Source organism: Adiantum capillus-veneris, chromosome 4 (genome assembly GCF_014529385.1).
Source record: "Adiantum capillus-veneris isolate H3 chromosome 4, ASM1452938v2, whole genome shotgun sequence".
NCBI lineage: Eukaryota > Viridiplantae > Streptophyta > Polypodiopsida > Polypodiales > Pteridaceae > Adiantum > Adiantum capillus-veneris.
The window spans coordinates 65,172,912-65,200,367 of NC_140934.1; the positions used below are offsets into that span (position 1 = coordinate 65,172,912).

Sequence of the window (27,456 nt, forward strand, 5' to 3'; positions counted from 1 at the left end):
TAGGGGAAGAGGGAGCCCTGGCCATTTATCTATATGTACAAGGGACCCAAAAGCTATGCCACGCTTGCCGTACGGACTACCACGTCAGCACGTGAAATTTGTGGTGCAATTTACAAAAGTCAACGGCAGCTTTGGCTCTACGTAATTTTTGGCCCTTTGCTTTATTTTAAGTTTGGTCCTGCTTCTAGTGGCCCTTGTCCACTTAAGGGTGCCACGTCATCACATTTGTGACATCTTCTGCCATATTTCACTTAAATCACGAATTGGCTGGTTCTTCAAATATTGAGCATAGGCCACATCCCGTGCAAACTTCATCAACCTCTTCGAACACGGGCTCACCTACAATTGGCGGTGTAGATCTGTAGTCTGTTGATCCTCCTCGAGAGATTGGAATCTTCCTCCTGCAAAACTGTATCGGGAACTTGCCCTCGTTCCTGCTTGGAGTTTCTGCCAGAGTCCATAAAGTGTGTTGCAAAATCAGATCAGGTCCTCCTGAGAAGAAGAATCGACTGAAGCTCTGATACCACTATAACTGGCTTGGCACTTGACAAAACGAAAAATCCTCAGCACCACACACTAACAAAACAAAAACTTTTAACACTTAAACTTCAAAACTCGAAGTAGTCGAGACACGAAGCGGCAGAGTTCCACTTCCAGATGCACTGGCCCCAAAATCTGGAGCCCCCTTTCGCTAATTTTTATATTGATGAATACGAAGTACAAGAGTCACTCTACGTCCATGTAACCATACACTGATCTGAACAAAGTGCCCCCTAGGCCGTCTTTCATAGGCACCAAATCCCCTAAAGACAGAGCACTCCATGAAAAGCACAAGGCTGATAGCACCCCGAAAGTATCATTAAAAACTAGTCCATAAGTGCATAGCCAGTCTGCTGCTGCAAAACGCGTCGCGTCAGCACTGTACAAACAGCCACATCATCATACTTTGCGATCTCCCTTTTTGACTTGTCCAGCTGGTGAATTATGTACCATGTCATCACGTTTGTGACAAGTCATCCAAGAGTAAGGCATTTCTGGGTCAGGTGGTTGACATCCATTGCTTTCGATGGATCATACCAGGCTTTGGTCAACACTCGAAATCTGCTCCAATCGTGAAAAAACTTGGTTTCCTCAACAGAAGAATTTCCTCAACTCCCGAAGGTTCTTCTGCAACAGATTCTTCATGAGGCTCACCAACATAAGACCATAATAGACTAGCATGGAAAGCATAGCTATGAATCTTCCAAGGCTGTGGTAAATGTCACTAGGTGATGACGGGACAGAGTGTGAGGTGGCTGACTAGTAAAATGGCAGGTGCTGATGTGGTTAGTGCTGACATGGCACCTGATGAGGTGGCAGCTAGCAGAATATGCAACAGCTTTCTGATAAGCTATATATTGCAACCATTTAAGTTTTTATGTGATCAGAATCTGAGATAGCAATCCTGCCCCTTTTTCCCAGCGAAACGCACCAAATCAGTTGTTTATGGGCACCTTGCTTTGAGGCGACTCGCTCATAAAGCCCCGCCCATCAATTGCGAGCCACTTTCACAGTTACACAGATGCAGGGACATTTGTCCAGGGTCCACCTCCAGATGCTTCCTCTTCTCGGCAGCTATACCTCCTGTTTCTCCAGAGCCTGACGAAGACTGTTCAGGATATTGTTGCCCCCTCATGTATTTCAGACAGAGATGACATTCCTCTTGCTGTTTCTACATCACAGTATGAGGAGAATTTTCCACCTCTTGGAGTTCATAAAAATGTAAATGTGTAGAAATCTGAGAGACTGAGAACCAAGCAGTAGACTTGGTGTTGATTGTAGATTTTATGGTCCGTGGGATCACACTTCGTGGTGAAAGTCATATTTTGTACATTCTATCTTCGAGATTGTGGCCTCCAGAAGTTTCATTTTACTAGAAGATTATTTTCTTGTGCATGTGTGTTTGTTATGGGGGTTTTGTGGTGGTTTGGGGGGAAGGGGGGGGGGGGGGGGGGGGGGGGGGGGGGGGGGGGGGGGGGGGGGGTCTTGTTGTAAAAGCTTCTCCAATCCACAAGACTCTTGATCTGTCAAAAAGAACACAACTATTCCTTCACAATCAACTTGCCCCTTTATCTCAAATCAAAATCTAAGGTAGTCATACCTCCATGTTTGAAAGACCAGCAACAGAGTCGGTTAAACCATCACCTACAGGAAAGAGTGAAATCTTGATTATAAAAGAATCTTTCATCGAGAAGATACTAGTTGTACAACTAAAGAAGATGGATGAAGGTCAATAATTTTGTATATAAAACATAATCCATAACAGCTTGTACTTCGGACAAGAGAAAAAGATCTTTCTCTAAACGTAAAGAAGATGTGAGAGCAACATGCAGGTGATGCTCATCCCTAAAAAAAAGGGGGGACTTGTGAACTTCTGTTTCTCAAAACATTAACAAGAGTCGACGCATCCTCTGTACAAGTTTACAAAGGGGTTCTGCAATGTTCATATAGTCTTCCTGATACATTCCAAGAATGCTTCTTTTTCCATGGTCTCACAGTCCCTGGACAGAAGGGCCAAAGGCAAAGACTTCCTCCCTTTGAGACCAGTTTCTGCCTTGCCGTAGAAAAGTATTCTTCGAAGCTATTTGGGTTTGAGAATAATGACAAAAGGGCACATGATCGCACAAGCCCAGTTGATGTCAAGCTGGAATCAACAATAATGGAATCAAAACCAGCAAACAATTGTGTTTGTGTGGTCATTTCTACTTTCGTCAGTGTTGAAAATGATTGGTTTAAGTGATGCATGTAAGTGTATGCCCTTCTTAAACAAGATTTCCAACTATGATGCCAACAATGAAAGCTTTTAGTAGGATGATGGATTACAAGCTGGGGGTACATTTATCCTCAAAGTATCGCAGTTCAAAAAGCAAATGGACCACCCTAAGAATCTTTGACAGTTAAGTAATGAGAGCATTGAAAAAATTGTTGTTAAAATATAAATTTAGTACTTTGCACACTTTACCAGAGAAGTTCCCGGAAACAAAAGCACGAGTTGCATCCCTGAGATCAGCAACTAGCAGGAATAAGATGAATATAGACAAGCAACAACTTTCAAACTTGCAACCAACAACTTGAATAGATACAGCTACTGATGATCTCATAAGCAAGGATAATGTACCTAGAACCTTTTCTAAAGACCATGAATATTCTACTCGTAGTTTAAAGCTTTGATCCTTAACCCTAAGATTTGCTCCCATGTAAAACACTTGAAAAATTCAAAGAACATTTGAAATTACATATATAGAACAAGAATCTGATTTAAATTGGAGCTTTCACCTGACCTTGTTGAGCAAATGACCTTTTCAACAAGTATTGACATAAGCAAGCAAGATTCAACGTGAAAAGAAAATCTGAATAAACTTCACAAAGCTCCTTTGGACTAAACTTAACCTTGACAAGTATTGACAAAAACAAGATCCACCCATACACTGAAAAACAAGTCGACAAGAAATGTACCGCAATGGTGACGATGGGTATGCCACATACCATAAATATAGATTCATAAGAAGTCACCTACACCATAAACTAGATAAACGCTTTTTGTTTTGGCCTACATCTAGATTCCTATTTTCAATCACACCCAAAGACTACAAAATTGAACTTAGGCCTTATATCTCGTCCTGAAAAACCCTGGAATCAAAGTCAAGATACTTGCCTCTAAATAATCAATAAAAATTGACAACCAACCAGGCTTGTATCACTTATGAAGCCGTGTAGCAAACACTCTCCATCGAACAAATGTAACTATATGTTCTATTGTACCTTCCAGCAAAATGATTATAAGACCCACCCGCTCCATAGTGTGTTTTTCCTTTAGTGACATCAAAAACATTCCTAGATTTTTCATAAAAAACAGACAAATATAAGCCATGTGATGTAGGAATTGACTATGAATGTAAGGCACAAAACTTAACAAAGCGAGACATTTATTCCCACCCTAAAATGCCAAGTAGGATTGGCAACTCTTTGTCGGTTCCATTATACATTGTGAGCTCTTCTCGGGTCCATAGTCTCTGCACAAATCTATTCCTTTGAAAAACTATAAGCTGCAAAGACCCCTCTCTCTCTCTCTCTCTCTCTCTCTCTCTCTCTCTCTCTCTCTCTCTCTCTCTCTCTCTCTCTCTCTCTCTCTCTCTCTCTCTCACACACACACACACACACACACACAACAAAGGAGGGTGCTTTCTATTACTTGAAAAGTCCCTCGGAACGCCCAAATGGTGCCAATTCTAAGGGCAAGTATATCACTAATTACAAAGCAGGACCAAAGGCAATAATCTAAAAACTGTAAAAGCTGGAAATAACTAGGCACATGGCAACTGTTCAAACTAAAAGCCAGGGTAAAAACCTCTCCTAAAGAGAGTAAAAAGCCTGGCAAGCTAAGTGGATAGAGGATGACAGCAGCGTCTGAAAGATAGGCACTTCCACCAAGAGCAAACTCCTCTAATGCAGATCAAAACCCGGAACCATCAGAAACCACCAGCGATGAAAAGGCACAGGAACATCTGCAATGGCAAGAGCTTGAACATCAGGCATTACCCGCCACTGGTAGAACCTAATAGCAACAGGTAATGGAAAAGGGAGAGAGCTTTCGGTGATGAAGATGACAGAGAAGAGGCAACCGACATCACCAAGACACAAGATGCGTAACAAAGCACTGCACTGGAGTTGGCAAGGAGGTATCAACCAGGATAGAAACCAGTCCACTTGTAGAAGGTGGCTCCTGAAAGCTAGACCTGGGGAGGGAACTCCAAGAAGACAGTGGAGGAGGCTCGGGGGACAATAGCTTTGGAAACTTAATGTGGAAACCTAGTAGAATAAGTCGAGAGCAGAGCGGCAAGCTAGTAAACGTAAACCAAGATGCAAAGAACACACAAGGAAACGACAAAGGCAAGAACATAAGGGAAGATAGTAGCAAATAAGAAACTGAGGAAATCACATGGAAACACCGAAGGCAAGAGCACAAGGCAAGATAGTAGCAAATACGAAACTGTGGAAATCAAATGAAAGAAACATACTCTACAAACAAACTTCACCTCACACCAATGCACCAACACACACACACATACACACATACCCATACGCAATCACTCACCCCAAAGTCAGTTGATAAGAGTATGAAGAAAACAGAGCATGCAAAACCAACTCTATACACACACCAACTCACACATACTCACGCACATATATAGCAGAGCAAGAATTGCAAGCTGAAAGAAAACAAAACAAAAAGCAAAGAATGAAAGAAAACCTACCGAGCAGCTTTTACCATAGTTCTGCAAGGGCGAGAAACTTCCACTCTTCCACCGATACCAACCGTCACTCGATTGTCACGTGACACATCCAACCCTATGTGTCCGTGGACAAGCTACTTCATAACAAGGGTTCCGTCAGTCCAGTCAGTCTAGATTAGAAGTGTTCTGGCACTTTTGTGAGTATGTTCGCAGATCGTGCATGCCCAGGCACTTAGTGTAGATGCATATCCTCTGGTTGCACACAGCATGATCATAAGCATTCCCATCAAATCCATCAGAATCCTTTAGGGGAATTTTCCAGTGTATTTTACCTATTTTCCCTATTTCTGACAATTTTCACTTATTATTTTGAGTGACTTTTGTTAGGAACTACGTAGGGCAAATTGGGTAAGATAATATATAAGCAAACCAAGGCTAGCACTACTTGGCAGATGAGCAAGGAGAACACAGGCCTCGGAAAAAGGTTCCCCCTCTCTCTCAGTAAGACTCCCAACCCTTGGGCGATTTCCTCCAAGCAAGCTCCCCCTAGCGTTTTTCATCAGCATCACCATGGCCTCCCAGTGATTGGCGTTTTCAGCAAGTCACCATCGCCCTACAATCCCAGTGATTGACGTTTTCAGCAAATACCTCCATCACCAAATATCATCAAGGCTAGCGTTTTTCATCCAAGCATTGGTCGCCACCGATCTCAGCCATTGGGCGATTTTCAGCAGGCCTTTTTCAGCCTCTTTCCATAGCCATTTCAGCCCCACAACAATAGCAGATTTTCAGCCATAAAGACCAGCAAATCATCGTTTTTCTCTTGCGTTTTCAGCAGTAGCAGAATGCAGCCAGCAGTGTTTTTGGACAGCAGTACAAGAACAGCAGAATTCAGCCCTTAGATCGGTCTCGCCATCCCCGTAGTCGTCATCGATCTAGCCTAGACTTGCATCAGTCACATGCATCCACTTTGTACCGGTTTGTGCAATCAATAGTAAACCACTCTCGCCAACGAGAGTGGGGCCTTCGGAGGAGGGTTTTACAACATCTCTGGTGTCGTATTCTCTTCTCTCTCTATCTCTTAGTCTCATACACTTGCACGGACAGTGTCCATTCACTTTGTTCGTGATCATTGCACTCTCTCATTAAGGACGGAAGGCTCTCCCTTCCATAAAAACAAAAAGGAACCTTGAGCACACTACGAGCACTCATCTTGAGAAAGAACAACATTCATTCCGTTGCACCTTACATCGATGTAGCGCCCTGTGCTTGCGGAGTTCACTGAAACACGACCGGGGAGCCCCTTCAAGCCGTTTCTTCTACACTCCAAGAGGGAGGCGGACGATGCAACCTAATGCTCACATGTTTGGGCAATAAACAAGAGCAGGCGTTGCAGGGTAAAGGTTTCCAACCAAGACGGAAGACATCTAGTGAAGGCGGCAAAGTATAGCTCTCTCTCTCTCTCTCTCTCTCTCTCTCTCTCTCTCTCTCTCTCTCTCTCTCTCTGTGTGTGTGTGTGTGTGTGTGTGTGTGTGTGTGTGTGTGTGTCCCATGCCGGATCCATCCTACACACATAACATGACACAAGCCAAACTCACACCTAGTCACACTTAGTGGGCGGACATCAGGCTCACCTCCTAGCCATAGAGCCAATACGGGCTCACCCCTGAGCCTGGGAGCCTACAACCAAGCAAGCTAGCCTCTGCCACAACTTCCCACAAGGGCCGGTGTCCCATACCACCGACCCCACACCAGTACGAGTGTGCGAGCAGAGCTGCCAAAGGCCAAGAGTTCAAAGTGGTGATCACACAAGATGTCTCACAAATGAGACTCAAGTCCTATTTATAGAACTTCATAACCAAAGAACCAGGTTCACACTCGCCGAACATAACTGCAAGCGCCCATCCTAACGTCTGGGGCATAACACTTGCCCACTTATTTTTAATTGCTACCCTCAGCAATATCCTCGGTTATAAAGCCGGGGAAACGATTCCTTAACGATCTAATTGACTCCCAAGTGACTTGGGACTCAAGAAGATCCTTCTACTTGATCAAATATTCAAGGTACAAAGACTTGAGAGACTTGCAGACCCTTTAATCGAAAACCAATTCGGGTTCAAGTGGAATATAACGGGTGGTGTCTTTTAAGTTCGGGACTTGCTTAGGAGGAATTACTAAGTCATCTTGCCCTAGCCGTTCTTTCAGACGGCTGAAAGAACGGCTCACATGGAACACGGAATGAACAACAATGCCTCGAGGCAAGTCCAACTTATAGGAAACCCACTTATCTTCTTTGTGATCTAAAACTTTTAGGTGCAGCGGAATGATTGTTTGCACTTTGCTCAAGATGAGTGCTCCGAACTGTGCTCAAGGTTCCTTTTAGTTCTTATGGAAGGGAGAGCCTTCCGTTCTTAGTGGAAAGTGCTATGATCACGACAAAGTGAATGGACACTGTGCGTGCAAGTGTATGAGACTGAGAGATAGAGAGAGAAGAGAGATACGACACCAAAGACGTTGTAAACCCTCCTCCGAAGGCCCCACTCTCGTCAGCGAGAGTGGTCTACTTATGATTGCACAAGTGGTACGATGCGTATGCAATGGACTGATGCAACTTGGACTATGCCGATGACGACGACGACTTTAGGGCTGAAATCTGTGGTCTTCTAACTGCTGAATTTCGGGGCTGTTTCTGTGGCTGAAAATGACTGTTTTGGCTGCGTTTTTATGGGCTGAAAATGAGGGAACTTCTGCAACCAATGGGGATGAATCTGCTACCTCCTGTGTATGCTGAAAACGCTGGTTATTCTGCTGCAGATCAGGCTGAAAACAAAAACGCTGGTGTTGCTCTGTCGCTAGCAAAAACGCTAATGGGCTGAACTGGAAACGCTAGAAAAACTGATGCTTCTGCTGGCGATCGGGTTGATCTGCAAACGCTAGGGCTGCCTGATGATGATGGCGATCATGCAATGGATGAAAACGCTAGGGATATGCAAACTTCCGGCGAGGATGCAAACTGAAAATGCTGGGCTGAATGTGGGGATCCAAAAACGCCTAGTGCTGCTCGAGGTTCTGCTGAGAAGGTGCCTGTTGAGCATGTGCTCCTGCTGCCTCTTTTGCCAAAAAGTGCTAACTTGAGTTTGCTTATATATTAACTTAGCAAAATTGCCCTACCTACTTTTGTTGGAAAGTCACTTAAAAATAATAAGTGAAAATAACCAAAAATAGGGAAAATAGGCTAAACGCACTAGAAAATTCCCCTGACTGAATCTGACGGATTCTGAAGGAATTACTGATGATCATGTTGTGTGCAACCAGAGGATATGCATCTATGCTAAGTGACTGGGCATGCACGGTCTACGAATAGACTCACAAAAGTGCTAGATCACTGCTAATCTAGACTTGACTCAACTGACTCAACCCTGCTACGGTGTAGCTTGTCCACGGACACATAGGGTTGGGATGTGTCACGTGACATCCCCTCCTTTTCAAAGTGAGGTACTGGTACCGAACTGTATGGCATCGAGGGAGATCGCCAATAGCATCCGGAATCTTGGAAGGAACTCTTCGCCGGCCCACTCTGATGTGTGGGTCGCGCGGTACTTGAACTTCATAAAGGTCTCCAACGCTTGCTTCTTTGGGCCGCGCTGAAAGCGACACAAAGTCTTCTGTGGCTCCTTCCTTGCTTCAACTTCGTCTAGAGATCTGCTTCTTCCGTCTTCAAGAATCTCCATGGCTGAAAAATCATGAAACCATCTCCAACACAACCATGAACATACCCATTCCATGTAAAGTGAAGGAAAAAAAACTTGTCTTCTCTAAAGACTGTGTATGCAATGTCGATGAACATAGAGACGGAGTGACAACCCGTTCATCAAACATATGCAAACAATGAGGTCGAATCTTTTCTATTGGATCGAAATCAATCAACTGTGGCAAATCACAACGAAAATGCCCATGCTTGGTGCTCATACTATCATGTGCTCTTTCTACCACTGTGTCATGCCAAGGAAGAGACAGGAAATGTGACTTCCTTGAATGCATACTGTCCAACTTTTCACGAAAAATCCGCATACAGTCGTGCTCATCCATGAGAGAAACGTGCTCAACATACAATATGTCATGCCTAGGAAAAGGGATCACATAACGATGTTGACTAAAATACAAGAAACGATCACGAATGAAACATTCGAATAATGCGTGCGTATCAATCATGCGAACACATAATACTTCCTGTGAGGGCTCTTTGGACCAAGGCTCGAGAGCCAAGATCGGTTCATCCTGAATGATCGAATCGTCCTATGGGGGTTCTTTGGACCTCGACTCGAAAGCCAAGATCGGATCTTCGTGATTGATCGAATCTACAACGAGGTTAGCTTCGCTAGGAAAAGCATCCACTAACACATCGTCCTTGTGAACAATCACATCATCTTCATGCAACTCATCATGCTCGTAAGAAATCACATCTTGATCATGCAAATCATCATGCTTATTAGTGTCATCCAAATCATCATGCAAATCATTATCCTTCAAATCATCATGCTTCTCATAATCATGCAAATCCTGTGTGTCATGCTGTGGAGAAAAAGAGACTGAGAGAGTCTCCTTATCCCGAATCCTTTCAACCTTGTCCTGCATATTAGCAATGAGATGGAGAAGGAGCACTGTCCTCTCCATGAAAGACGGTAGGAGAATCACTTTTGGCATTGAGAGTTAAAGTGTTAGCCTCAAAATCAATGAGAGCGTTAGTCTCACGAAACCATCGAATGCCCAAAATCATATCACATCCTGAGAGAGGAGAAACAACAAATCTTCTAGTGAAGGCAGTCTGTTGAATTGCAAACAACACATCAAGGCACTCCTCCGTGACGAGAGCGTCCATACCGGGACGAAAGCCAGAGACCTCGATAGGAGATCTTGGACTAACTTTGAGGCGGGCTCTCTCAACAAGAGAGGAACTTATCACATCATGCATACTACCTAGGTCAAACAATATGACAAAACGGTGCCCCGACGTACGACCATAACATTTAATGAGAGAATCATCAATGGGAGGTTCCTGAGAAACTTGGGGCACACTCGTGTTATCATTCATTGCATTGATAGAGGAAGTGGGTGTTGTGGGTTCTTTAGATTCATTCGATTCAAGCTTAGGACATGTTCTTTTTATGTGACCCTTAATGTGACAATGAAAACAACGACCTTCCTTAGAATAAGTGCTTTGTTCTTCCGACGTAATGTATCCTCCTACAATTCCTTGTGCTACCTTTTCATATGGAGTAAGCTTAGGTTTAGCAATTGTGTTAGCCTTACCCTTAGATTCATTGGAAGAATTCTTTGATGAAAGACTGTTGGAAGATTGGTTAGAAGAGTTATCATTCTTACCATTCTTACCGTTCTGCGGGTTCTAAGAAATCTACGAGGTACTTGTGGAAGTCTTGTTCTCCTTAGGCTTTCCCTTGTTGTGGTTCATCTCCTGTGCGAGAGCAATCGCTACCGCCTTGTTGAGATCGATTGGATCGAAGACTTCTACATCGAACTTGATATAGTCGTCTAATCCAAAAAGGAATGCCTCTTTGCGTTCATCATCCGACATGCGTAATTGGGTACCTAGCTACAAAACACGATTAGAAAAAGACATAACCGACATACCATTTTGCTTGAGAGCGCGCCAATCGTCCTTCAATCGTGCGAGGTACTGAGGTGGCATAAACCGCGCCTTGAGCTTGTCTTGGAAATCAGCCCAATCGAAGGAAAAGGGCGTGAATCTGTCGGCTACCTCTAGGTGCGCGGCTAGCTGTGCCTCTTGCCATGTGTGGTGCCAATTGATGGCATCACCGGCAAGGTACATAGCTGCCGTCAAAACTTTGCTATTTACTGTCTTCTTAGTTGTCGCAAAATAAGCATTAAATTGATGCAACCAAGAATGAATCACCGTAGCATCCATCTTACAGTCATACTTATTGAAAGTCAACTTCTCTGTGTGACTGGATGGTTGGAATCCGCGTCGTGGCTTGCGTCACTTCATGAACTCCCATGATCTTTGGGTGGTTCGGTCTTCGAGGCTAGGACTTCGGCAAGCAATTCTTGAGTGCATAGCTCCCTTCGAGCTTCACGCTCGGCCTCCAAAGCCGCGGCTCGTGCTGCCGCTTCCTCCTTCCTTAGTTCTTTTCTTTCTTTTCTTGCGTCGCGCTCGCGTTCTAAAGCAAGGCGCTTGTCTTCCTGTTGTGCGGCAAGTCTGGCGTTTCTTTCGTCGCGCTCGCGGTCCTTGGCTTCTTGTGCACGGTCCTTTGTTGCTTGTTCTTCTGCTTTGCTTGCGAGTTGTGTCAATGCAACTCGAATCGTTTCTTGTTGTTGTGCCATCATGTCCAACATCGACTTGACCATCATCTCCATAGGAGTGAGTGCAACTCGTGGCATAGATGGCAAAGGGGGAGGGTTGAAAAAGTCTCCTGGTGGGGAAAAATCTTCGCCGCCTCTCTCATGCTCATCACCTGTATGCGAAGTATCCATTCCGCTTCGGGTGACGACCATGCACTAAGATCTTTGGTTCTTAAGTTCACGAGGAACTTGGGTTCTTGAGGGTCTTGGTTCTTTGGTTCTTGGGTTCTTGAGGATCTTGAGGTTCTTCAGGTTTTCTTTCGCTTGTAAATTGTGTTGAGAAGGATCTTCTCTTTACCCGAGTTCTACTCTTTTCCACTGGCGCACCCCTTGGCGGCCTTGCCCTCACACCAAGGTTTCTTTTTCCCACCTCACTTTGATTGGCCGGCCACTAAGTGCACGGTCCGCTCTCAATGAGTGAAAAGAGACATAAGGGGAGGTTGGACAAGTCCTTCTTTCTTGGGATTCCTGTCACTCTTCAACAAAACACGATTAGGAATCGACACGCCCAAGCGAACTTGGGTTCGTGCGACCTCAACAAGCAAAAAAAAATTATTGTGGTTCTTTCCTTGAGTGATACAGAACACTGCCAAAGCTTAGATACCAATGTTAGGTGCAGCGGAATGAATGTTTGCGCTTTGCTCAAGATGAGTGCTCCGAACTATGCTCAAGGTTCCTTTTAGTTCTTATGGAAGGGAGAGCCTTCCGTTCTTAGTGGAAAGTGCTATGATCACGACAAAGTGAATGGACACTGTGCGTGCAAGTGTATGAGACTGAGAGATAGAGAGAGAAGAGAGATACGACACCAGAGACGACGTAAACCCTCCTCCGAAGGCCCCACTCTCGTCGGTGAGAGTGGTCTACTTATGATTGCACAAGTGGTACGATGCGTATGCAATGGACTGATGCAACTTGGACTATGCCGATCACGACGACGATTTTAGGGCTGAAAGCTGTGGTCTTCTAACTGCTGAATTTCGGGGCTGTTTCGATGGCTGAAAATGACTTTTGGCTGCGTTTTTGTGGGCTGAAAATGAGAGAACTTCTGCAACCAATGGGGATGAATCTGCTACCTCCTGTGTATGCTGAAAACGCTGGTTATTCTGCTGCAGATCAGGCTGAAAACAAAAACGCTGGTGTTGCTCTGTCGCTAGCAAAAACACTAGCTTGATGCATCCAAAAACGCTAATGGGCTGAACTGGAAACGCTAGCAAAATTGATGCTTCTGTTGGCGATCGGGTTGATCTGCAAACGCTAGGGCTGCCTGATGATGATGGCGATCATGCAATGGATGGAAACGCCAGGGCTCTGCAAACTTCCGGCGAGGATGCAAACTGAAAACGCTGGGCTGATGTGTGGCGAATGTGGGGATCCAAAAATGCCAAGTGCTGCTGGGGGTTCTGCTGAGAAGGTGCCTGTTGAGCATGTGCTCCTGCTGCCTCTTCTGCCAGAAAGTGCTTACTTGGGTTTGCTTATATATTAACTTAGCAAAATTGCCCTACCTACTTTTGTTGGAAAGTCACTTAAAAATAATAAGTGAAAATAACCAAAAATAGGGAAAATAGGCTAAACGCACTAGACAAATTCCCCTGACTGAATCTGATGGATTCTGAAGGGAATACTGATGATCATGTTGTGTGCAACCAGAGGATATGCATCTATGCTAAGTGAATGGGCATGCACGGTCTACGAATAGACTCACAAAAGTGCCATATCACTGCTAATCTAGACTTGACTCAACTGACTGAACCCTGTTGTGGTGTAGCTTGTCCACGGACACATAGGGTTGGGATGTGTCACGTGACAAAAACGGACCACAATAGCAAGAAGACAGTTTTGAGCATTGCTAGTTCAGATCGTTTCGGGATCCTTCAGTACCCTATGGTACACACACATGCCTTCCTGGAGTTCGCGGGGTTGCTGATTGTGATTAGCGTAAAAAGTGGCACGATCATGTGCCATCTTTATGCTCTCTTTCGCAATCTGAAGCATTTTCTTGCGTATCATGTAAGAAATCGGCTACTGACTGCATTTTGATACCCTTGAATCCGGTGGCAATTGGTGGTTTCAGCTCATAACCTTACATAAGCATAAACGGGCTATAACTAGTAGCCGAGTGCTTTGTACTGTTATAAGCACACTCAATCTGTGGGAGATAGCGTTCCCAACCAGATTGATGTCGGGAGACATGCTACACATGTCCTCCATAGTTTGATTCGTGCGTTCGGTCTGTCCATCAGTTCCAGGATGATCTGAGACAAATTTTTGACCCGACCCCGTAAGTGCATACTCATTGGCAAAAAGCCATTGATACACCAATAAAATCAGCCCTCAAGAAACCTCCTACCCCAAGGAGCTTTACTGAAGATGAGCTTGATGACGTTGTCGAAAGATGAATCAACCAACTTTTGGAGGCGAAGAAACAATCAAAGAAACACAACAAGGGGACTGACTAACCTGGTAATTTGGGTATCAATCTTCTTTTGCAAGTGCAAGAAAACAGAAGAAGCATGTACGCTTCAAAGGACCGCCCAGTTCGTCCTCATCTTCTTCTAACAATTTGGATAGCTCTTCCTCTTCCGAATCGAGTGATGAGGACAGAAAGCGCAAGAAACGAAGAAAGAACCAGAGATTTGGAAAGAACAAGAAGAAGGCAAAGAAGAGCAAACCATACCATAGATCTCGACATTTGCCTGACAACTCTAACGATGACTCATCGTTTTTTTGAGAGTTCGGACTTCGATGACCACATAATTTATTCAAAGAAGAAGTACTTTTACAGAGCCAATTAATATGATTTTCTCGAGGACAAGGGCAAGAAGACCGAGGAATTTAAGGAGGGTGGACAAGCAGTAAAGTTTGAATCCTTTTCACGGTTTTGAGATGCTCCCAAGGCTTTAGCCTTTATTCAACAGTTTGACATAGCATTCTCTGGAGGGCGCTACTAAGAGCACTCCAAAATCAGGAGGGCAGCATCGTTTTTGAAAGAAAATGCATGAACGTGGCAGTCTACTCTTCTCTTAAGAAAAGAAGCCCGGACCAAGTGGTTAAAGTTCAAATGGATCTTTATTTCCTCTTGGCTGACTCAGGAGTACGAACGAGATGTGATTACAGCTTCGAACCACGTTCGGATGACCAAGTATGACTCTTTGGATGCTTATTGTGAGAGATTTTGGGATGCTTTTCAACCTGCCTCTTCTTTTAAAGAGGTCACTTTCAAGCAACAAATCGAGCGATTTTGCTATGGACTTCCCAAAGAGATCCGAGATTACTGCCTTCAGCAGAAGTCCGAGTCCATACAACAACTGATGGAACATGCTAAGCAAGGATTTGCTATGCATTCGGCTAACCTCACTTACCCCACTGATCAAGTTTTGACACCAAGGACCGGACAGAATTCGACAAATGATAACAGAAGAAAGAGGAAGTGTCAAAAAAAGAAGGATGCACGACCCCGATTGACCAAGGAACAGAAATCAGACTACCTCAAGGAGGGAAAGTGTTTTGATTGTGGAGAGCAAGGACACGTCTCTGCAAGGTGCCCCAAAAAGGCACAGCAAGGACAATGAGAAGACAGGCCAAAGAGTTCCATAGCAGTTGAAGAACGTAGCAGAAAAGGAAAGATGAAAGCAACACTGGTACCAGATTGTATGGGGACTGACTCGGATCAAATGGATGAAAGAGCACAACTTTGCCGCGCATGGGGCAAAGTACGAAATCAAGAAGCCCTCATTTTCTTTGACAGAGGAGCCAAGGCCAACTTCATTTCACCTGAATTGGCGGCTCAACTTGGAATTACGCCCGACAGAATGGGGCCACAGGCGGAGGCAATTCCAGCGGCACCCGGACAGGATGTTGCCATTACACCTGTCATTTGCAAACTTCGTTTGCATTGTCATTGGTATTTAGGGCAGGAGGACTTTTACATCATGCCTTTAAAAGGGTGTGACGTTCTCCTAGGAATCCCTTGGTACCACAAGAACAACGTCATGGTTGATTATCCGGCTAAGAAAGCTACTTTAAAGAATGAGAAGGGCAAGAAGATTGTGCTTGATGTAAAACTGAAGTGCAAATCCGTCCCATTTTGTCACGTGACACATCCAATCCTATGTGTCCGTGGACAAGCTACAGCATGATCAGGGTTCAGTCAGTCCAGTCAGTCTAGATTCAGAAGTGATCTGGCACTTTTGTGAGTCTATTCGTAGACCGTGCATACCCAGTCACTTAGTGTAGATGCATATCCTCTGGTTGCACACAACATGATCATCAGTATTCCCATCAGAATCCATCAGGGGAATTTTCCAGTGCATTTAGCCTATTTTACCTATTTTTGACATTTTTCACTTATTATTTTTAAGTGACTTTTGTTGGAAAGTAGATAGGGAAAATTGAGTAAGTTTGTATATAAGCAAACCTAGACTGGCACTAAATGGCAGAAGAGGCAACAGGAGCCAAGCTCAGCAGGCAACTTCTCCAACAAGACCCTTGGTGGTTTCCATCCAAGCAAAGAACCCCATCACTAGCGTTTCCTCCAACAAGAATCCATCGCCATCCACCAGCATCCCCAGGGTTTTGCATCAAGCATCATCGCCCAAGCAAGCCTCAGCATTGGCGTTTTTGCATCCGATCTTCCCGCAAACATTCCACAACACTTAGCGTTTTTGGAAGACCAGCAAGCTAGCGTTTTTGGAACACATCAGCCTAGCATTTTTGAAGGTCCCAACTTCAGCCTTTGCACATTCAGCATGCAGCGTTTTTCATCATTAAAGAACCTGCAAGATCAACCCTAAAGAGTAGCAGATTCAGCCCGGTAAGAACCTCAGTTTTCAGCCTTAAGGAACCTCAATTTTCAGCCCTAAACCTGCAGATTTTCAGCGACAAAGACCCACAGAAACAGCCCCAAAATCAGTGTTTTACGACTAGTCGCAGATTTCAACCCATAGCGTTTTTGGACAACAGTAGAAAGATTGCAGATTTCAGCCCTAGTGTCGGCCTCGTCATCCTCGTCGTCGTCGTCAACATAGCCTAGACTTGCATCAGTCCCATGCATTCCATTTGTACCAGATTGTGCAATCATAAGTAGACTACTCTCGCCGATGAGAATGGGGCCTTCGGAGGAGGGTTTTACAACGTCTCTGGTGTCGTATCTCTCTTCTCTTTCTATCTCTGAGTCTCATACACTTGCACGGATAGTGTCCATTCACTTTGTTTGTGATCATAGCATTCTCTCATTAAGAACGGAAGGCTCTACCTTCCATAAGAACAAAAGGAACCTTGAGCACAGTTCGGAGCACTCATCTTGAGCAAAGCGCAAATATTCATTCCGCTGCACGTAACATTGGTATCAGAGCTTTGGCAGTGTTATGTATCACTCAAGGAAAGAACCACAAGAATCACAAGCATTTTTTTGCTTGTTGCGGTCGCACGAACCCAAGTTCGCTTGGGCGTGTCTATTCCTAATCTTGTTTTTGAAGAGTGACAGGAATCCCAAGAAAGAAGGGCTTGTCCAGCCTCCCCTTGTGTCTCTTTTCACTCATTGAGAGCGGACCGTACACTTAGGGGCCGGCCAATCGACGTGAGGTGGGAAAAAGCAACCTTGGTGTGAGCGCAAGGCCGCCAAGAGGTGCGCCCGCGGAAAGGAGTAGAACTCGGGTGAAGAGAAGATCCTTCTCAAACACTGTTTGCAAGCTAAAGAAAACCTCAAGAACCTCAAGACCCTCAAGAACCCAAGAACCCAAGTCCCTCGCGGACTTAAGAACCAAAGATCATAGTGCATGGTCGTCACCCAAAGCGGAATGGATACTTCGCATACAGGTGATGAGCATGAGAGAGGCGATGAAGAATTTTCCCCACCAAGAGATTTTTCCGACCCTCCCCCTTCGCCATCTACGCCACAAAGTGTACCAAACCCTATGGAGGCAATGGTCAAGCAGATGATGGACATGATGGCCAAACAAGAAGAGACTCCCATGAACATGATGGCCCAACAACAAGAAGCCAATTGCGAAGCGACTCGCCTTGCGCTGGCACAACAAGAAGCGAATCAAATTGCGTTGGCACAACAAGAAGCAAATCGCATTGCTTTAGCACGCGAGCGCGATGAACGAAAAGAAAGAAAAGCACAAAGAAAGGAGGAACGGGAAGCTCAAAGCGCGGCCTTGGTTGCCGAGCGTGAAGCTCAACGAGTGGCCTTGGACGCCTAGCGTGAGGCTCAAAGAGAACTACGCACTCAAGAATTGATTCGACAAGTACTTGCCTCGAAGTCCGAACCAGCCAAAGATCGTGGGAGTTCCTCAAGTGGCGCAAGCCATGATGCGGATCCCAACCATCCAGTCACAGAGAAGTTGACTTTCAGTAAGTATGATGGTAAGATGGATGCTACAGTTATTCATTCTTGGCTGCATCAATTTAATGCTTATTTTGCGACAACTAAGAAGACAGGAAATAGCAAAGTTTTGACGGCAGCCATGTACCTTGCCGGTGATGCCATCAATTGGTACCACGCATGGCAAGAGGCACAGTTAGCCGCGCACCTAGAGGAAGCCGAAAAATTCACGCCCCTTTCCTTCAATTGGGCTGATTTTCAAGACAAGCTCAAGGCACGGTTTATGCCACCTCAGCACCTCGCACGATTAAAGGACGATTCACGCGCTCTCAAGCAAAATGATATGCCGGTTATGTCTTTTTCTAATCATGTTTTGCAGCTAGGTACCCAATTACGCAAGTCGGATGATGAGCGCAAAGAGGCATTCCTTTATGGATTGGACGAGTATATCAAGTACGATGTCGAGGTGCTCGATCCAATCGATCTCAACAAGGTGGTAGCGATTGCTCTCGCACAAGAGATGAAGCACAACAAGGGAAAGCCTAAGGAGAACAAGACTTCCACAAGTACCTCGCAGACTTTCAGAACCCTCAGAAAGGTAAGAACGGTAAGAATGGTAACTCTTCTAACCAATCTTCCAACAGTCTCTCTGGAAAGAATTCTTCCAATGAACCTAAAGGTAAGGCTAACACAATTGCTAAACCTAACCTTACTCCAGATGAAAAGGTAGCACAAGGAATTGTAGGAGGATACATCACGTCGGAAGAGCAAAGCACTTATTCTAAGGAAGGTCGTTGTTTTCATTGTCACATTTAGGGTCACATAAAAAGAACATGTCCTAAGCTTGAATCGAATGAATCTAAAGAATCCACAGAATCCACTTCCTCTGTCAATGCAATTAATGATAACACGAGTGTGCCCCAAGTTTCTCTTGACTCTCCCGTTGATGATTCTCTCATTAAATGTTATGGTCATGTGTCAGGGCAGCGTTTTGTCATATTGTTTGACCCAGGTAGATTGCATGATGTGATCAGTCCCTCTCTTGTTGAGAGAGCCCGCCTAGAAGTTAGTCAGAAATCTCCTCTCGAGGTCTCTGGCTTTGTTCCCGGTATGGATTCTCTCATCACGCAGGAGTGTCTAGATGTTTTGTTTACAATTCAACAACAAGCTGCCTTCACTAGAAGATTTTTGTCTCTCCTCTCTTAGAATGTGATATGATTTTGGGCATTCGATGGTTTCGTGATCTTAACCCTCTCATTGATTGGGAGGCTTAACACTTTCACTCTATGCCAAAAGTGATTCTCCCATTGTCATTCGTGGAGAGGACATTGTTCATTCTCCCTCTCCTCATTGTTAATATGCAGGACAAGATTGCAAGGATTCATGAGAAGGAGGCTCTCTCAGTCTCTTCTTCTCCAAAGCATGACACACAGGATTTGCATGATTATGAGAAGCATGATGATGATTTGATTGACAATGATGAGCATGATGATTTGGATGATAATGATGAGCATGATGATTTGCATGATCAAGATGTGATTTTCACAAGCATGAGGATTTTCATGACGATGATGTGATTGTTCACAAGGATGATGTGTTAGTGGATGCTTTTTCTAGCGAAGCTAACCTCGTTGCCGATTCAATCAATCACGAAGGATCGATCTTGGCTCCCGAGTCGAGGTCCAAAGAACCCCCTCAAGAAGAAGCGATCTTGGCTCTCGAGCTTAGGTCCAAAGAACCCTTACAGGAAGTATTATGTGTTCGCATGATTGATACGCACGCATTGTTCGAGTGTTTCATTCGTGATCGTTTTCTGTATTTTAATCAGCGTCTTTATGTGATCCCTTTTCCTAGGCATGACATATTGTACGTTGAGCACGTTTAACTCATGAATGAGCACGAATGTATGCGGATTTTTCATGAAAAGCAGAAATGTTCGCATTCAAGGAAGTCACATTTCATGTCTCTTCCTTGGAACGACACAATTGTAGAACGAGCACATGAAAGTATGAGCACCAAGCATGGGCATTTTCGTTGTGAATTGCCACAGTTGATTGCTTTAGATCAAAAGAGAAAGATTCGCTCTCATTGTTTGCGTGTGTGTGGTGAACAGTTTGGCACTCCGTCTCTTTGTTCATCTACATTGCATGCACAGTCTTTGAGGAAGACAAGATTTTTTCCACTCACTTTACATGGAATAGGTATGTTCATGGGTTTGTGTAGGAAATGGTTTCAGGAATTTTCAACCTCGGAGATTCTTGAAGAAGAAAGAAGCATGACTCTAGACGAAGTTGAAGCATCCAAGGAGCCACAGAAGACTTTGTGTCGTTTTCGGCGCGGCCCAAAGAAGCAAGCGTTACAGACCTTTATGAAGTTCAAGTACCGCACGACCCACACATCAGAGTGGGCCGGTGAAGAGTCCCTTCCAGGATTCCGGATCGCCAATAGCGATCTCCCTCGACGCCATACAGTTCAGTACCAGTACCTCACTTTGAATAGGAGGGATGCACATCCAATCCTATGTGTCCGTGGACAAGCTACAGCATGATCAGGGTTCAGTCAGACCAGTCAGTCTAGATTTAGAAGTGATCTGGCACTTTTGTGAGTCTATTCGTAGACCGTGCATGCCCAGTCACTTAGTGTAGATGCATATCCTCTGGCTGCACACAGCATGATCATCAGTATTCCCATCAAAATCCATCAGGGGAATTTTCCAGTGCATTTAGCCTATTTTACCTATTTTTGACATTTTTCACTTATTATTTTTAAGTGACTCTTGTTGGAAAGTAGGTAGGGCAAATTGAGTAAGTTTGTATATAAGCAAACCTAGACTAGCACTAAATGGCAGAAGAGGCAACAGGAGCCAAGCTCAGCAGGCAACTTCTCCAACAAGACCCTTGGTGGTTTCCATCCAAGCAAAGAACCCCATCACTAGCATTTCCTCCAACAAGAATCCATCGCCATCCACCAGCGTTTTGCATCAAGCATCATCGCCCAAGCAAGCCTCAGCATTGGCATTTTTGCATCCGATCTTCCCGCAAGCATTCCACAACACTTAGCGTTTTTGGAACACATCAGCCTAGCGTTTTTGAAAGTCCTAACTTCAGCCTTTGCAGATTCAGCATGCAACGTTTTTCATCATTAAAGAACCTGCAAGATCAGCCCTAAAGAGTAGCAGATTCAGCCCGGTAATAACCTCAGTTTTCAGCCTTAAGGAACCTCAGTTTTCAGCCCTAAACCTGCAGATTTTCAGCGACAAAGACCCACAGAAACAGCCCCAAAATCAGTGTTTTACGACTAGTCGTAGATTTCAACCCATAGCGTTTTTGGACAACAGTAGAAAGATTGCAGATTTCAGCCCTAGTGTCGGCCTCGTCATCCTCGTCGTCGTCGTCAACATAGCCTAGACTTGCATCAGTTCCATGCATTCCATTTGTACCAGATTGTGCAATCATAAGTAGACTACTCTCGCCGACGAGAATGGGGCCTTCGGAGGAGGGTTTTACAACGTCTCTGGTGTCGTATCTCTCTTCTCTTTCTATCTCTGAGTCTCATACACTTGCACGCACAGTGTCCGTTCACTTTGTTTGTGATCATAGCATTCTCTCATTAAGAATGGAAGGCTCTACCTTCCATGAGAACAAAAGGAACCTTGAGCACAGTTCGAAGCACTCATCTTGAGCAAACTGCAAACATTCATTCCGTTGCACCTAACACATTTGTATCGCCTTCGGCCATTTCCAAATAAATGAAATCTAGTCTTTTCGTTTACTGGATCTACTTGAAAGAACTGAATGATGAACAATGAACCAATATGATTGAATTGGATAAGAAACGACAAGGATTTTTCCACACACAAGCTCATATTGTTTCTCTGAAGGCCTACCAAGCACGTTACCTCCACCTCGTCCCGAGGACCATACAATTGATTAGATTGCTAGAAGTACACCACCGAACCGGCCACCTTATCGAGTTAGCCAAGCCCAGAAATGAAGAAATAATGAACAAAGTAAAAGAACTTCGAGAAAAGGGTATCATCCAACCTCGCACGTCACCTTTTTGTTCTCCGGTACTAAAGAAAGACAGATCTTGGAGAATGTGCATTGACTATAGAGCTCTCAATAAATCGAAGGAACACAACAAGGGGACTGACTACCTTAGTTATTTGGGCCGTAAATCTTCTTTTGCAAATGCAAGAAAAAAGAAGAAACATATACGCTTCGAAGCACTGTCCAGTTCCTCCTCTTCTGAAAGTTCGGATAGCTCTCCCTCTTCCGATTCAAGTGAAGAGGAGACCATGACAGAGATCTCGACATGTTTCTGACAGTTCTGATGAGGATTCATCCTCTTTTGAGAGTCCGAACTCCGATGACCACATGTTCTATTCAAAGAGAAAGCACTTTTACAGAGCCAACCAAGATTTTCTCGAAGACAAGGGCAAAAAGACCAAGGAATTTAAGGAGGATGGACAAGCAGTAAAGTTTGAATCCTTTTCAAGGTTTTGAGATGCTCCCAAAGCTTTAGCCTTTATTCGACAGTTTAACATAACATTCTCTGGAGAGCATTACTCAGAGCACTCTAAAATCAGGAGGGCAATATCATTCTTGAAAGGAAATGCACAAGCGTGGTGGTCCACTCTTGTCACAAACCGGTGGCGTGGCATACTGGACACACACCACCCCTGGTTGGCACCACCAAAGAACGCGACAGCAGCCTGACATGGCAGTACTGTACGGATTTCCACATTCCACGCTGACTGCTTACGGAAATCCAGTCTTTTGCACTGCACTGCTGACGTGGAACAAGCTATACGGAAATGTGCTTTTTGCGCTGGCTAAAAAACTTACGCTGGCTGAAAATTGAGAAGCTTTTAGAAACCTTGCTTTATTTTTACAAGCTTTTAAAGAGAAGCTTTTGGGGCTCTGCTTTTGGGCATCCCTTGTAACTTTTAAATAAGTGGGCAGGGCCCTCACAACTTGGAGCATCTCGACGCAGAGTCTAAGAGTGAGAACCCTCCCACTCTCTCGTACTTTGAACACAGATTCATACAAAAAGAAATACCGAAAGGGGCACCAGTCTGTGGGGCCAACATCTCTAGGCACAGAACTCCGCCGGGCCGTGTCGAATCAATTGTGAATTGTGAACTATTTTGATGTGAATCTCTGTTGTGTCGTGGTAGAATCTTGACTTGGAGTATCCAAGTTTGTTACTGTGGTATCAGAGTGCGGCCGATTTCTCTGCTACCGAGAAATCCAATTCTTTTCTCGCAGCACTTATGGATTCCAACAACAAACAGTCGACTTCCTCTGCATTTGGGGATGCGGGAAGAGATCACGAAGAAGATTCTCATGAAGAGTACGGCCCACCTCGGCCCACTCAGGTGGAGATTGAAGAGATGGAACGTCGACAATTGGTTGACAATGCGACAAAGATGATGATCAATCTTGTGAAGGATCCGAAATTTGCAAAATTTCTGACTCGGACGTCCTTCGACAAAGTGCACACCCAGTGATCTAGTGGCAAAAGACCACAGAGCCACCCCTCAAACCGGCACTCAAGAAACCTCCTACTCCGACGATGTTTACAGAGCAAGAATTGGAAGATGTGGTTGATACACGGATTCCGCAGCTTTTTGACCAAAACAACAAAGCCAAAAAGCACGACAAAAAGCTAAAGAAAGAAACTAACTTCCCGAGCTATTTGGGTCGTCAATCTACTTTTGCCTGCAGAAGAAGCGTGTGCGATTTGAAGGAGTATCCAATTCTTCTTCTTCTTCTTCTGACAGTTCTTCTAGCTCTTTTGACTCAAGCGAACAAGACAGGAAAGGGAAAAAGCGAAGCAAAAAGAAGAGCTTTGGAAAGGGCAAGAAAAAGGCAAAGAAGCGTAAGTTTCACCCAGATTCTGACAGTTCTATCGTCTTCAAAAAGTTCGGACTCTGACGATCACAGATTTTACGCAAAGAAGAAGCATTTTTATAAAGCCAACCAGTATGACTTTCTCGAGGATAAAAGCAAGAAAGTTCGAGAATTTAAAGAAGGTGGACAGTCAATTAAGTTTGACACTTTTTCTAGATTCCGAGATACTTCGAGGGCTTTGGCCTTCATACAGCAGTTTGATATAGCTTTCTCTAGAGGGCATTACTCAGAGCACTCCAAGATTCGGAGGGCTACCTCTTACTTCAAGGGAAATGCTCGAACAAGGTGGTCCACACTTTTATTGAACAAGAAAGCGCCATTTGAATGGCTGAAATTTAAAAGGATTTTTATTTCTTCTTGGCTGACTCGGGAGTACAAACGAGATATACGAACTGCTTGGAATCATCTTCGAATGACCAAGAGAGATTCTTTGGACGCATATTGCGAGAGATTTTGGAGCTCTTTTCTACCCGCTTCTTCTTACTTGTTTAAAGAACAGATTGAGCGGTTTAGCTGTGGACTTTCTACAGAGATCCGACATCACTCCTTAGAACAAAAGTCAGATTCTATTCAAGAACTTATGAGCCATACGAAACGGGATTTTGTCGTACATTCAGACAGTTTGACTTACCCCACAGATGAGATCATGGCGCAAAGAACCGAACAAACTTCTAATAATGAAAGTAGAAAGAAGAAGATCCCCAAGAAAAGAAAGATAAACATGCACGACCCTGGCTCACTCTTCGAGAGAGAGCCACTGTAAGGTGCAACGGAAGTGAATGTTGAACTTTGCTCAAGATGAGTGCTCTGAACAGTGCTCAAGGTTCCTTTTACTTACGGAAGGGAGAGCCTTCCGTTCCTTTAGTGAGAGAGTGCAATGGACACAAACAAAGTGGTGAACACTGTGAATGAAGGTGCTGAGACTGAGAGATAGAGAGACAAGAGAATACGACACCAGAATGTTGTCAAAACCCTCCTCCGAAGGCCCCACTCTCTATGGCGAGAGCGGTCTACTATTGATTGCACAAATCTCTATAATGCTTTGACTTGCCGATGATGTCGACGACGATGAGACAGGCTGAAATCTGAAGATGCTAATGGCTGAAATCTGCAAAATCTTCTATCTGCTGAATTCTGACTCTATGTCGATGGCGACGATGCAATGACGACGCGCTGAATTTGCAAACTTCGCAGGATCTGACCGTGCAGCGAGGATTTGCTATAGGAAGGTGAGATCTGCGAGGTTTGGGGGCTCTACTGTGGAAACTGACTGCTGAAAACTGAAAACGCTGATTCCGTCGTGAAGATCTGCAAAAACGCTGAGGTTGATCTGCAAACCAAAAACGCTAGGGGCTGAAATCTGTCTTTGCTGAGGAAACTGCTAACGCTAGGGCTGATCTGCTGTCGATGGGGAATCTGCTATCGCTAGGGCTGATCTATTGTGTCTTGTGGTCGCCGAGGCTGATCTGCCAAGCAAAAACGCCAAGGCTGATCTGTGGTTGCAAAACCCTAGGTCCTTGCTGCTATGTTGCAAAAACGCTAGGCCTGCTGGGGTCCTGCTGAGAAGGTGTCTGTTGAACCGAAGTTCCTGCTCCCTCTTCTGCCAAAAAGTGCTAGCGCTAGGTTTCTTGATATACTTGCTTAGCAAAATTGCCCTACCTACTTTCCAACAAAAGTCACTTAAAAATAATAAGTGAAAAATGTCAAAAATAGGGAAAATAGATCTATGCACTGTAAAAATGCTCCTGATGGGTCCTGACAGAAAACTGATGATCATGATGTGTGCAACCAGAGGATATGCATCTACTCTAAGTGTCTGGACATGCACGGTTTGCGAACAGACTCACAAAAGTGCCAGATCACTTCCTATTCTAGACTGACTTGACTGAATTGAACCCTGGTCATGTTGTAGCTTGTCCACGGACACATAGGATTGGATGTGTCACGTGACATCCTCTCCTTTTCAAAGTGAGATACTGGTATCGAGCTGTATGGCGTCGAGGGAGATCGCCAACAACTTCTGGAATCCTCGAAAGGACTCTTCGCCGGCCCACTCTGATGCATGGGTCAAGCGATACTTGAACTTCATAAAGGTTTGCAACGCTTGCTTCTTTAGACCGCGCCAAAAGCGACAGAGTCTGTTGTGGCGCCTTCAATGCTTCAACTTCGTCTAGAGTCATGCTTCTTCCTTCTTCAAGAATCTCCATGGCCAAGGTGAAACCAGATGCCTTAATGATGCCAAAAATGATTATGCTTGAAGTGAGCACAGATGGGAGTTTATGATCTAGAATTGTAGTGCTTGAAGTGCTCTACCGGCCTGTCTTTATGGTTCGTCGATAGGAGCTACAGTGAAGAAGTTAAGGCATATTGAAGTTTGAGTCGATTGCAGTTCCGTACCAGATTGGGCAACTGCAGTGAGGTGACAAAAATGAAATGAATGCACGGGCCTGAAGTGTTCACTTTGTGGAGCGCGTCGATCTTTTCAGATCAGTGATCGGAGTTCTAGTTGCCAAGATATTGGCCGATTAAGATACACCGGGGGCCGGCTCCGTACCAGTCCAGTCGGCTCGGTCGGTGTCTCAGCTTGGAGTTGTGTCTATTGTCTAGAGTTTTGGATGCGGGAGCAGTAGTAGCTTCTCATGCCCGGGATGTCATTTTATGCAGTGCTTGGCCGGCAGAGGTCGCAATTGACAATACTTGGTTGACAAGAAAGAAACTCTGACACCTTTTATTGGATGTGATGAGAAGGCTTTACTTCAATGCAATCACCTATACTTGCATCTTAAAGGTATGCAGGATTGTACGAGAGGTTGATACGGGCATCGAAGTTCAAGATGAAGGTTAGACAAAGACTCTAGGGGAAAGATGTTGTGCTTGGCATTGCTTAGTGTGTATGCCTAATGTTGTGGCGATTTGATTAAGGTGGCCGCCCAAAGAGCCGCCCAGTGGAGCTTGGCCAATATGTAAGTGGAGCCCTAAAAAGGCCTCCCATAAGCCACACCCTAGATGGGCTAGCCCACCCAAGACAACCAAGGCCCGTCCAAAGGCCTTCTCAATGGCCGCCCAAGGGCCTAAGGATGGCCGCCTAAAAGGGTTTTTCTTTTAACTTTAACCTAATGTGAAGAAAAAGGCATGGCAAAGGCGTGCAGGAAAGAAAAAGACGACGAGCAGTAGGGGAAAAGCACTCGCGCTGGGCGCTACGGTGCTCGGATGAGGTCGCTGCAGAAGCGCAAAGAGACTAGGAGGGCCTTGCGAGCGGATTTGGAACCACTCCCACCGCAAACGGTGCTAGTTGCGATTCAGCTGCCACGTCATCACCATAAGTCACGCGCCACATCAGTCACGGCGCCGTGACTGATGGGTTTAGCCAAATATAGCGAGGGCTAGGGACAAGGGAGATTGGGCGTGAAGCAAGAAAGGAAGGTGTTACGAAGCCAAGGAAGGAAAGTCTCTCGCTCTCGGAACTAGGCAAGAGAGGCTCGGTCGAGCAAGAGAGGCTCGAGCTCTCTCTCTTTCGAGCTTGAACAAAGAGCTTTGCTTTTTCTCTCTCGAGCTTGAACAAGAAGCA

The 27,456-nt window shown here is 44.9% G+C and overlaps 1 protein-coding gene across 1 annotated transcript in view; it reads right to left on the reverse strand.

Annotated features, from left to right (window-relative positions):
* Positions 1 to 2,024: 2,024 nt before the first annotated feature.
* LOC147459320 (membrane-associated progesterone-binding protein 4-like) overlaps positions 2,025 to 27,456 on the reverse strand; it is a gene marked incomplete at its 3' end in the record, with an annotated part of 37,534 nt that continues 12,102 nt past the window's right edge. The window contains exons 2-6 of the mRNA XM_086511577.1: positions 3,976 to 4,052; positions 3,802 to 3,873; positions 3,002 to 3,039; positions 2,141 to 2,184; positions 2,025 to 2,063 (exon numbers count right to left, since the gene is read on the reverse strand). Of these exons, the coding sequence (XP_086367703.1) occupies positions 2,025 to 2,063; positions 2,141 to 2,184; positions 3,002 to 3,039; positions 3,802 to 3,873; positions 3,976 to 4,052 (270 nt within the window). The remainder of the gene's footprint in view (positions 2,064 to 2,140; positions 2,185 to 3,001; positions 3,040 to 3,801; positions 3,874 to 3,975; positions 4,053 to 27,456) is intronic.